Source organism: Micropterus dolomieu, linkage group LG18, assembly GCF_021292245.1.
Source record: "Micropterus dolomieu isolate WLL.071019.BEF.003 ecotype Adirondacks linkage group LG18, ASM2129224v1, whole genome shotgun sequence".
Lineage (NCBI taxonomy): Eukaryota > Metazoa > Chordata > Actinopteri > Centrarchiformes > Centrarchidae > Micropterus > Micropterus dolomieu.
In genome coordinates, this window is record NC_060167.1 from 36079609 (window position 1) to 36092675 (window position 13067).

General features: G+C 39.0%; 1 protein-coding gene across 1 annotated transcript in view; it reads left to right on the forward strand.

The window, feature by feature from the left end:
* The window catches only part of klf15 (Kruppel-like factor 15), a 15041-nt gene extending 7060 nt beyond the window's left edge, over window positions 1–7981 (forward strand). The window contains exon 3 of the mRNA XM_046075204.1: window positions 6061–7981. Coding sequence (XP_045931160.1) covers window positions 6061–6229 — 169 coding nt within the window. The 3' untranslated portion in view covers window positions 6230–7981. The remainder of the gene's footprint in view (window positions 1–6060) is intronic.
* Window positions 7982–13067: the final 5086 nt, after the last annotated feature.

Below are 13067 nucleotides of genomic sequence, written 5' to 3' on the forward strand. Positions count from 1 at the left end.
AGCTTTAACTTGCTCAAGGTACAAGGTACAAAGTTGATATATTTATTATTTTACAACACTGGGTTGTATAAAAAGATGACGTTGTAGTTCCCTTTATGCTACTCACAAAAAGCAAACATTATATGTAGAAATTATATACACTAGATGGGTGGTCCTAGAAATTTAAATTTAGTACATTTAGCAGATGATTTTGTCCAAAGCGACTGTCGCATCCTTACTCTACTGACAAAGCGTCAGTAGAGTAAGGATGTCAACAGAACAAGTTTCAAGGACTCAAAGGTTAGCCATTGCTGGTAGCAAAGATAGCAAGGCTGAGATGCTACACAGTGCTATGTACTATTTTTATATACATATGTGTATATATATATATATATATATATATATATATATATATATATATATATATATATATATGCATATGTGTGTGTGTGTGTGTGTGTGTGTGTGTGTATATATATATATATATGTGTATATATATGTGTGTGTGTATATATATATATATATGTGTGTTTGTGTGTATATGTATATATATACACACTTTTTTTTTTTTAAGACAAGACAGGAGAAAAAATGCTGGGGGTGGTGAAATAGGGGGTGGAGAAGGGTAGATAGAAGGGGAGAAAAAGGCCTGTTTCAGTTTTGCACACAATCATTTGAAGGGCGCAGCCGTGAGGAAGTGGAGCGAACAAAGACAAAGTGTTGAATAGTTACCATGACTGTGGGCTAGGAACGTTTAGGCTGCCATGCTGCATGAAAGGGAAGAGAGGGATCAGTCAAGGTTCTTCATAGGCTGGGAGGAACAGAAAGGGAATGGCTGGATGGAAAGAGTGTGGAACTGTATAATCAAATGTATAGCCATGTCAGTCCAGACACAAAAATTTACAGTGCAAAGAGTTTCTTCCAGATAGATTAATCTCCTAAAATGTCTCATTTCAGATTTTATTAGATTGTTTTGCTGGTCAGCTTAGATCATAATATTGTGAGAACTTAGAATTTAGCACAACCATGACTAGATTTTGGCAGAAATTAGCTGTTGGGCCCTAATTGACCTCTGCCCCCAACACATTTATTTTAGAATGTGCATAATACGTGCAGTAAACTAAAATCAAATGCTGCAGTTAACGTATTTCCCCTATTGGTCATCCAGCCTTGAGCTCAGCTGATACAGCCACATCTTTTTGGAGGCATCGTTTAGTAAGGACTCATCAGAATCAGAAACGAGTTTATTGCCAAGTAGGTTTTCATATACAAGGAATTTGCTTTGGTATTTTGGTGCATAACAATAATAGTAAGTGAGGAAAAAAAGATAAAAAAACAAGTACTACAAAAATATGAAACCATATTATAAAAAGTATGTACAATACAGGAATGTGCAAAAGGTAGACAGTAAGTATGAAGAATAAGGAATACGTGCAGTGATAATAATCCAGAAGATGTAGAGTATTGTAGAAGTGCACCATCATTGTCTTTGGCATCTTGAACGTCTTCAGCTGCCCCAGGAAGTACATCCTCTGCTGGGCCCTCTTGGTGATGGAGTCATAGACAGTCTATTACTGGGTGAAGCCACCCCGCTGATTTGAATGGAGAGCAGTGAAGCCAGTTTTGGACCAATAAAATACTTCTACAGGGCTGCTTCCTGTTGGCACCAGCGTCTACTGCGCATGATCGCGCAGCATAACGGTGGTTTAATGACGTAGAACAATGGCAGAAACACCGTAATTCTGCTGCATAGCTGCGCCAACAAAAAGTTTCATGGCTCAGTGTGTTTGTCTGACTCCTTTGACTCACCTGCCAAACACCAACGCAGCGTCACTGATCGCTGTATAGTTTAGTTTAGTTTAGATTGCTGAGGGTTTATAATCTAAGCAATACGGTTTCGTCTCTCATGTGCGACGGGGTGTCACAGGGTTTTGAAGTCATTTTTGGGCCTACATGGATCCCTCCATGCAGCTCTGGCTTACCCCCTTGGATGGAGCTGATGTTCAGCTCCGACTTGAGGTCGGGGGTGATGATGGTGCCCAGGAAGCGGAAGGAGTCCACAGTGTCAAATGGGGGTCGATGGGGGTCGATGGGGATGGGCTCTTCCTGAAATCCTTATTCACTCATCTTCCATGAAGTAATCATAGTTTTAAAGCTACGTGTGATAACTTGTGGTCAGGGAGGGGAAGTATTCATGATGCATGTATTTAAAATATGGATTTGAATTACAAAATAGGATTTTGTCATTTGTATTTTATAGGGTTAATGAAAATGGCTTCAGCTTTTGTATTTTGTGTAGTTTAAAAACTCTGTAAATCATGAGAAGTCGATGTGATGACATCATTAACCAATGCCTCAGATCGGTGCCTACTCAGTAATTTGCCCAGACTTGTTGAGATCAGAGCAGAAAATAGATCCAGACCCGAAAAAGGTCAAACGTGTAGGTTTCCATGACTTTCCATTGATTTTTAGTTATAGTTCCAAACAGCTCATGTTGAGTTTTGGTGTTCATTTTAGTAGCCTAGGCTCAATAATTTAGCCAGTGTACCTAATTTTCTAGCTAACTATTTGACCCAAGTAGCAGTCCTCACAGTTATCTCTAGTTTGCTACTTCCAGCCTAAGTTTCCATCGATTGTGCACACACACAAAAAAAAGCATTTCAGAGTTGAGCAAACTGTTAGTTAAACATTAAACTGTTGGTTACTTTAAAACTAACCTTCGTCTGGATGATCACAGGGATAATGTGAATATTTGATCCGGTAACTGGTCAGATTCATCACATGACTCATTAGGCAGAGAAAAGCTGTTGCTCTCAGTCACTGTGTCCACTTTATCAACTCAGTGAGTGTTCTGGTGAAGGGATAGATCAAATAGGCCGATAGAAGGTTTGCAAAGTTATTTCATGGTACCTTGGGAAAGTTTTTTTAGTGACACCCAGAGAAAGCTGCTCAGATTCACAAATGCAGTCCATGTAGAACTTTTGATGACATTAGGTTAGACAGCGTTAAACAGACAGAGTTTGTGTTTCCAGGTGCTTGTAGATCACACAGAGAGAACATGAATGAGAAGGAATTGTAAAAACATTGTATTTTTCACTTCTGTTTTTTATAAACACCATTGCCAGTTTCAAGTCAGGAAAATCTTCCCATCTACCAAGATTTGTCTGTAGTCACATATAATGCATCTCTTCCTATATGGCACTACACAGAACAAATAAAGGCATTTGTGAGAGGTCTTAAGTACTGTCATTGCTTTATTGTATCCTATAAGGGCCCACTTGCTTTAGAGCTTTAAACTGACTCCCTTCATGCAGGGATCCTATGGGGACAGGGAAGGTAGTCCCTGCTAGTGGAGAACAATCATTTCATACCTTGTGTCAGTTTTGCTAACAACATGACAGACTGATCAGTTAGCTTTAGATTCAGCATAGTTTGTGCTTCAGCGTTAGCATGGAGCCATTCACTCAGCACTTTTACTTTGCATGCGGATTTAAAATGCCTAAATGTTATAACTGTCCACCATGGATTTCTCTGGTGCATTCTTTTGCTTGATAGAAAGCATGATATTGTCAAACCTAGGCTGTTACTCAACTCTTTCAGGCTGTGTGTTGGAGGAATGAAGCTGGGGACTCCCTGGGGGGGTGGGGGTTCAGAAGAAGAAGCCTGTACAGGATTGACTGCTTTTCATTCTCGCCTGCTCCTACAGATCTGCCAACCCAACCCAACACTGTTGTCTACTGAAAATCAGACTGCAGTGTAGCCTTTTTGGATGTTTTCTTAATCCAAAGACATAAAATCGTCATGTCCATCTACCCAAGTCACTGTGTAGACTTAATATGCTTGTTTCAGTTTTTACTAGCACGTGAGGGGTATGTGGTTTTGCTGCTATTGGAATGGTTTTATTGATAGTGTCTCCCTGTGTAAACTGCTGTCAGATATTGCATGTAACTTAATCAATTATATTAATGCAATAACATTGCTTTAGCTGTATTCTTGTTGTATGGACATATGCCCGAGAGTAAAACGGGTTTTTACTGCAGCTCCTTATGTGTTGCTTAATAACAGGGTACAATTGTATCGATTCATCATCTTGTCAGGTCAGCAGAGCAACATCTGGGATGCAGAGTTTTGCCGGGGACAGTCAGTTTCAGAGAACTAGGTTGGTGGGAAGAAGCCCCAGAGCTGTCATCCCTGTGGTTCCAGCCAAGTAGTGTATGCCTCGCATGCTAACCCCACCGTGATGTTTTGCTTGTCCAAATGAGTTGCAGGCAAATGAGTTGTAGCATCAACATGTGAAGCATTCTTGTTCATAACAGATAATTACACTGTGGGGCTTGGTGAGAAAATTTCTGGCGTCGGCAGCTGTTGTGTACATGTTGGGAAAAACAGGGAGTTGCCAGAACTAAATACAAACACAGCGAAAGGACTGCGGGAAGATCAAGGTGTTTGTCTCTGATTGCATCAAAAAGGCACTTTCAGCAACTTCAGCGCTGCGACATATCCTTGAACACACATAAGGATCTAAACATGAATATTTTAGGATTCATGTTTGTAGGGAGGAGCCAAGAATAATAGTTTCCACATGAACAGAACAGCATTTTTATGAATGTGTTATGTAATTGGTTCGTGTAAGTCTTCTCTTATCATTCATTTTATCCAGAGGTGCAAGTCTAAGGCAAGTTTCAAGTTTTGACTATTTAGTGTCTCAAGTTCACGTCCTAAACTCTGTGTTTCAAGTCCTAAACAAGTGATCATGTGATCTTTATTATATAATTTAACAGCATTTGAAATGTTTTCACACTTCGACAGGGCGGCCAACTTTTCTGTTTAGTTTGGTGTGAGATTTGGTATTGGTGAAGTCATTTCAGTGCATTTTATGAGTAGTACTTCTGTGAGCATGTGAAGCATGAATAAACAAAAAGCCAAGTCAACAATCACGGTCAATGATCAATAAGTATGGTTGATACGTGCTGGCCAACCTCCATCATAAATCTGGAGACCAAACCTAACAAGGGTATCTGGGGATCTTCGCCAGAAAGCTGTTAATTTCAGAGACTGTTTTCCTGCGTTCCAGTGGAATTTATGGAGTCATTTTGTTGCCAAAATGTGGAGTGGGGGAAGTGAGCTTTGACTCTCAGGAGAAATCTGGAGGATAAAATACATGAGTGGATATGACTGAATTTTGTACACATATATTGTTAACAAATAGAATAGGACTAGTAGATCTATGGCACTATTAACAGATAATCTTTAACTTCAATCACAACATATAAGAAATGTATCAAAATAATAAATATATACTGTATATATTTTAAAAAGTGACATGGTCAAAAGTATAATCAAAATCCCTGTAAATGAATGTGTTAGCTTGTGTTAGTCTAGAGTCTAGTCTTTTTATTAGAAGGAGTACATTATGATTAGACCGTCTTACTGTAACTCAAAATACGTTCCTAACTGATGCAAGACATCAGTTAGACGATGACAGACAGAGATCACTTAATCAAACTTGCTGTTGTTGGCCACTCTTAATTCAACCAGTAACTTTACTAACTATTCGCAAACTGTCTGTGACCCACAGCACGAGAGTGGGTCCGGCTGATTACTTTCCCAGGGTATGCTGGTGTCGCACAAGCTGGGCGAAGTCCATTCCCGCCACAATGTTATTAATTGCAGCTGATACAGTTGACATTTTTTGGTATAAGATAAAAACTTGAAGTACTTGAATGTTCGATGGGATAATGTGAAGGTTTCCCTCCCGCTTGTCCACAATGATTGGCTGCTGTCGGATTGATTCAAAGTATATCCATTGTCAAGAAATACAAAAGTTGAGTAGCTACACACTTTTTAATGACATCAATTTTAATGTTTGGGTTTGGGAAAGATATCAAGTAATTTCCAGTCAGATGGCTAAAGTCCAGTTCTAGTGTTTAAGTCAAAGTGAAGTTGCAAGTCTTTTTGTCTTGCAAGATTTTGTTAAGTAGAGTCTAAGGTCATCAGCTTTGTCATGTCACGCAAGTCCACACCTCTGACTATATTTGCCTTTGCCAAATACAAAACATCTCTTCTCCTTCATCCCTTCAGGTTTTCCCGGTCAGACGAGCTGTCTCGACACCGGCGGTCCCATTCGGGTGTCAAGCCCTACCAGTGTCCAGTGTGTGAGAAGAAGTTTGCCCGCAGTGACCACCTGTCAAAACACATCAAAGTCCACCGCTTTCCACGAAGTAGTCGAACAGTTCGCTCAGCAATCTGATGCCCCACTCGGATCTCTCGTATCACTGGGAATGCTGAGATCACTCATACAGAATTAGGCCACCGGAGCAAGGCGTGAGAGTGAATGTATGGGTGTATGCGGACGTGTCTGCGCTTTTGTCAAGTCGGTTTGAATATGTGAGTGGAAGCACGCCTTGCTTTTTGTTTCAGCAGTCTGTGATTGTTCTAATTTATTGTACAAAAGTAAACCAACACAGTTACCATCCTGTAGCTAAAGGTTGTTGTTGTCGCTGTTGGTGCTTTGGTATGTTGTCCTCCTTATGTTTGATCTGTCTTTATCAACCGACTCAGCAGAAGATAAGATAAGCTTATTTTCATTCAGTCTGTGACAGCTCTGCTAATAGCCTTGAGTGTCCATTCTACCTGGATAAAAAAACTGCCTTTTATCTTCCTAATAGCTGCCAATGTCTCGGACATTCCTGACCTTATGCAATGTTTAGGAAGTCAGAGTAAAGTGAATTATGATATCAGCTACTACCAGAGTAATAGCTACCCTTCCTGGGGTCCACAGAGGTTTTTTTCTGTGAGCTTTCTCTGATAGCTTTGTCTTAGTTTCTGCTGCCTTGTATCACGGTATGGTTGAAGAATACTTTTATTATTCGACTTGGTGTTGATGGACAAGGACACCCCTGTTATAATATGTGGACATGAACTACTGATGTAACAAAGTAAGGGAAAGCTCACAATAAGCTACCAGGACTCCTCCCACATTTTATTGGACTTTGTGAACCTTGCTTTGACACAGGGAGGAGAATGACAGAGCAACACAAGAAATGCAAAAGGGAAACACAAACAAAAGGTTAAGCGCACAGTAATTGTTAAACAGGCCTTCTGATCAGTGTTAAATGATCTTTGTTCGAGTTTTATTAAGCTAAGTAATGTGAACCTTCTTGTTGGTCTTCTATTTGTCTTGCTTTTCTGGCCTTATTTTACCACAAAATCCTTACTGAAGAGCCAAATGGTTTGGGCAAACACTTCAATTATTCAATTATCCATATTTCAATGACATGTAAAGTGACTGCTAAAAAAGGTATTATAATATGGCCCATGTCATGCAGTGCATAGCCACAGAACTGAAAGTCTCAGTCTGCTATTATTATTTTGCTGACAACTTGACACAAAATCTGCCTCAATTCTGCTTTAACTATTACTGGAGACACCCCGACAGCCTTTGACCTCTGCCGGCAGTTATGTTACGTTGAGGTGACATCAATGGACACACTACACACCATGGTGCTGAACTATCAGGAGGAGGGGCTTCTGTATGTATCTGTAGATGTAGTCACAACATCCCTTTTGAGGCCATGACACACTTTCTAATGCCCAAACTGACTCAAACATTGTTTGCTAAATGTACCGCGCCCCGCTGTGAATATGTAGGGGTGTGACTATGCCGTCCGTGTGTAATTCATGTATGTAAAGCAACAACAAGCAGGGGTACACAACATTATACATCATTCCTTTCATTCAATTTTTGAATTTTTAATGCTTGTGTGAACACAGGTGTTTTACCGCATCCTATGAATGTATGTAAATATGCAGGAGTGTTCATCGCTGCATCCAGGAAACAAACAGACACTTCTGATCTTAAAACAAATCAGTGGTTATGAAGATTTCTAGTGTCAACCCTAAATGTGTACATAGCTTAATGTTTCAGTACATATGAATATATTATATATTTTTTCTTTGTTCTATCCAAGATGCATTTACAAATAAAACTGAAAAGAAACAACTGTGTGAGTTAAGTTTCTCCTAGGAAATAAATGTGTCTGTGGTGCGTTGTTGATCTTCTGTATAAATTCATGGTGGTCGACCTACAAGGTGTGTCTTGCATGTGTTTTGATGATCACTACATAGCCTAGCTGCTAACACTGGCTGAGTCCAACCATGTTAAAGCAGGACTGGTTTGTAAACGTATGATCACAGCTAACATCCCTTCAGCTTTACATCAGTGTGCATGATTTTCATTGTGACCTCCAGCACTGTTGAGCCCGTGCTGACACACACACACGAGGACCAGACTTTGTTGTTGCACTGAAAGTTGCAAATGTTGCTTACTCACCTTCCATAAATAGACAGTTTAAGTTATGCAATTGATGAAGGTGATGTGTGGTTCAGAGATCTGGAGATTGTACATTGGTAAGGCTGTACAGTATGTAGGCGAGCATCTGTGCGCGCATTACATTGGGGAGAGGGGTTATTGAGAGCACAGAGAGCTGGGAGGTGGTAGAAGCAACAGCTAATTCATCCCATATGATCCGTCCCACTGTGGAAGCATTTACCTTGAACAGCTCACAGACATAAACAATCTGTACAGGAGGCCGCACCTGGTTTGGCTCAAGAGCTACTTCACAAAATGTGGGCAGATAAAGAGGTGTTGTTAGTAAGAGTTTTACCACATACAAACACATTAAACACAGGACGTACTATTATTACTGAAGTTTATTTAACTAAGATTTTGTTAGCAGAACATGCTTGTTTGCTTAGACTCCATAGATTTCCATTAGGAGCTGCACAGTACCACTATAGGCTTCTGATAAGATTAAGTAGTAGCAGTCAAGTAAGTGATTGCATTACAAGTTTTCCCAATATAAGAAAAACAATAATAAAGTAGGGATGATCCACTCAGTCTATAATTTATTTAAGTTCTTAAGAAAGAAGTCCAAGTCAGAGGTCATCCTTCAGTCTCCAGAAGTGATCCGACCTAAGGATGAGGCTTTTGTTTTTTCATCATCAACAATCTTATGATGAAAAGACAAAAAACAACAATGTATTAATCCTCTCAATACACACTACATAAAGACCATGCATTATAGGTGAAGACAAATATCTTTAAAAACTCAAATTTACCACCATGTGTTTATACAACAGATCAACAACGCACCACAGACACATTTATTTCTGCCCCCTAGTTGCACGTGCATCTCTGTGATGACGTTGCACAGAAACCCATCTGTACACAGTAGGCTGTATTTTGTACATACACATGCAGTATATTATCAATGTTCCCTTTGGCCTTATGGTGTTCAGACAGGCTCAAGGTTACATGCTGATGGCTCGATAGCAGGTGCCTAATGTCTGAATTGAGTTCAGTGAGTTAGGACTGAGCTGATAAATTGGCTTTGTGGCTTGCATAGGAGTCCAGTTTTCAAGAGGTGTGCAGAATCTCTGTGATCTATCATTATACTGTAGACATGATGATAGATACAGGATGGGGTGCTGAGCGTGTGTTCTGTACTTTGTATGTTCAATGGAATAGTGTTTATCTTGGACGTGTTTGTGCGACTGAATATGTGTGCCCACGTGTTCTGCTTGCATGTGTATGTTTGCCACGCAACCTGAGGTACTCCTGCCTGCACAGACACACCAGTCTTCCGCATGGAACCAGATTTCCTGTTAGAACGGACAGTGAGACAATAGGCTGCTCATACTCCTCCGTCATCATTTGCTTTGAACACGTCACCTCATGCACATCTGCAAAATGCATCCATAGTCTATGGAAACTGCAATGCCTCTGACCAAACACTAAACAAAGTAAACACAACCCACCATGAAGTGACAGTTAATAACAAAGTAGCCTGCTGTTATTTGGTTTAGTCAGGCTGCAGCTTCCAGAATTACAGGGCAAATGCACAACACAACAATGAATATATTCAAAGTACTGTACAAATCCTCATTATTTATTTATTTATTTATGTTGATAAGGGCATGGATGGCAGAGGGGCTTGAATTTGAAATCTTGAATTTTAAAATGTGTATGCATTTTAGCTTTATCAATAAATCATACAAAGTCAATATTTCAGTAAACCAGAATTATTGTGTAGTATAAAACAGCAAAAGGAAGAAGCCAAAAAACATTGGGAATAAAGATGTAGGGAACCGAGGTTTTTCCTTCCAAACACAATGTATTTATGGGCATGGTTAGCTTAGCATAGCATTAAGATTGGAAACCGGGCAAAAACTAGGCTGGCTGTCTCCAAAGTTTCTCCAAAGTGAAAAAATATGCTTTATTAATAACACGTCATTTTTGGCTTTTTAATCTGTACAAAAACAGAAATGTAAAAACGACCCAAGCTAGACGTGTTACAAGCTTATTTTTTCACTTTAGGCAAAACCAGGCCAGCAGTTTTCCGCTCTTTACGCTAAGCTGTCTGGCTCCAGCTACATACGCTCTGATATGGGAGTTACAGGAGTTACAGTATATCGATTTTCTCTTCTAACTCTCAGAGAGAAAATGCATAAGCCCATTTTCCAAATAGTTTACAACCCTCTTTCATAATTCAATTTTTGCAGAGTTTTAAGGTATGTTTACACAGGACACGAGTGAATTTTAGAGGCAGGAAAATAAAAATAATAAAGTCAGTGGAAAAAGGCGAGTGGGAAATTGGCCCATGACAACATGAAATCACTGTGTATGCTGACTTACTCAATACCATCAATATCTCTAATGTAGCTGAGTAATTTGTATTGTTCTTCATGTGGTGAAAGACTGACAGTGTAAGCTTATCAAACAATAACAGCTGCTCTTCTGTTCATTATTTTGCACACATTTGGACTGGCTCCTGCTAATCTCTGCAACGGAGGTTTGTAAAATCCAAAAATGATGTAATTTTTAGCTCACAAAACACAAGCAGCCATTGTTAAGACCTCCTGGGAAAGGTAAAGTAAAAACCTGTTGACCGGTAAAAAAGCTATTTTGTTGGTGTGAGTGCTATGATGTAGGATATCACTGAAAGTTAAAGAATGACGTTTTAATGAACCTTTAGGTTTGTTCCAGCATGATTGCAGATGTTACCCCACAATTGTACATAACATCAAGTACAGTATATTGGCTCCTCCACCAGAAACAAGTTACATTTCATGTCTGGAAAATTCTTTAAAAACTATTTTAAATGTGAATTATGTTCTCATCTGCACTGCACCATGTCTCTGCATTGTTTCTTTTGTTTCTGTGAAGATTTGGCAGCTCCACTAGGCAGTCATCAGGATATCCTCTTCGGAGAGCAAAGGACTGAAAACACATCTGTGGGCCATTATGCATATGACCACGTGGTTGGATGTGTGTGTTAGAGTGTGTGTGATTATAAGACTTCCTCCTGACTACTGGTAAGACTTGTCTGAAACAAAGCTCGCAGTATTTTCCATTACTCAAGCTCACTATACCTTTTTATAAATGCTCTTAGTGTTACAAAGTTGCAACATGTAGGAGGAAATCATTTATAACTCATTTCCCACAACAGCCTAACCTGCTGTTGAACATCATAAAGCTGTAATTCAGCAGAACTTTCTGACTTTAAGTCAAACTCACGAGTTCATAAAATCAAACAATCCATTACAGAGTGTAGCAATCAAATATTGACAAGGCATTGCACTAATGACTTATTTTGTCAGGATTTGAAGCAAATTTTGCTGGATTGCTTTACAGCTAAAGTCAGCAACAGAGTCCTGCTCTTTTCTTTTCTACATCAGTGGAGCTGAGGTGGAGCAGGTGAACAGTTTCAGGTTCCTGGGTATCAGCATCACAGAGAACCTGTTATTGGCATCTCACATCCCCTACCCCATTAAGAAAGCTCAGACACAGCTATTTTTCAAGACAAAATCCCGGTGCCAACTTTTACAGAGGAGCAACAGAAAAAGTAAATAGCCTCTGGTGACTGTTCCACCAGTGTATGAATGTGTGTGAATGTTAGTTTCTGTTTAAGCACTTAGGCAGTGTGTGAATGGTGAATGCAGATGTAGTGTAAAAGTGCTTTGAGTGGTTGAAAAGACTAGAAAGGTCCTATACAAATACAGAGCATTTACATCTAAGCTTTTTCTCAGGAGTTTTTGGAGCTCAAACGAATGCAGACAAGAGATTTGAAAATGTTACCCAAATAAAGACAAGTGACAAATTAAAGAATATAAACTATAAATGAGTAGAGAAAAAAAATAAATCCATACAAACTTTATACTGGTTTGATGAGTAAAACTCATGTGAATATATGCTATGGCCTTTATTGTCACCAGAGCTCAACCCATCTGAACACCTCTGTATGGAAGATTTTGTAGCTAGAGCTCACCACTAACATCAAAACACTAAATAAATATCTTTTGAAATAATGCTGTTCATCCCTCCAGAAGAGATGAGAGACTGGAGAAAAGATAAACTAAAAATGTTGTAGATGCTTGTGGTGGGACGCCTTACTAACACACTTTATATTCTGACACCCATTATTGTAATAATAGATTAATTTAGTTATTATTATTTCAATGAAGTTTCAACTTTCAGAAAAGCTTTATTTCAACTCTTGATGTTACGTTATATATAACTTGTTTAATTAATGATCATTTATTGTTTGAAATTGATACTGTGAGTGAAAACAACTATCTATATTATATTGTCCATTAAAGGGAACTTGCTTTCTCTTGTCAAACATACAATTCTTCCCTTTCAACTCACATTTTTAAGTTAAGATAATAATATTATATTATTTGTAGAGAACTTTTCAAAAACAAGTTACAAAGTGCTTTAACAAGTGTAAAGACAATAATACCCAAAAAACAATAATACAGAAACAATACAAGATAAAAGCAAGAAGACACTGACCAAAATACACGTTTAAGATAAATATAAAATAAGTAAAATAGAATAAAATAAAAGGGATAAAATAAAGTCAAACAAGATCGGGAAAGGCTCTCCTATAAAAGTATGTTTTAAGAAGGGACTTAAAAGAGTTCACTGACTCAGCCGACCTGATTTCCACGGGAAGGCTGTTCCAGAGCCTCGGGGCCCTGACAGCAAACGCTCTGTCCCCTTTAGTTTTCAGTCGAGACTCTGG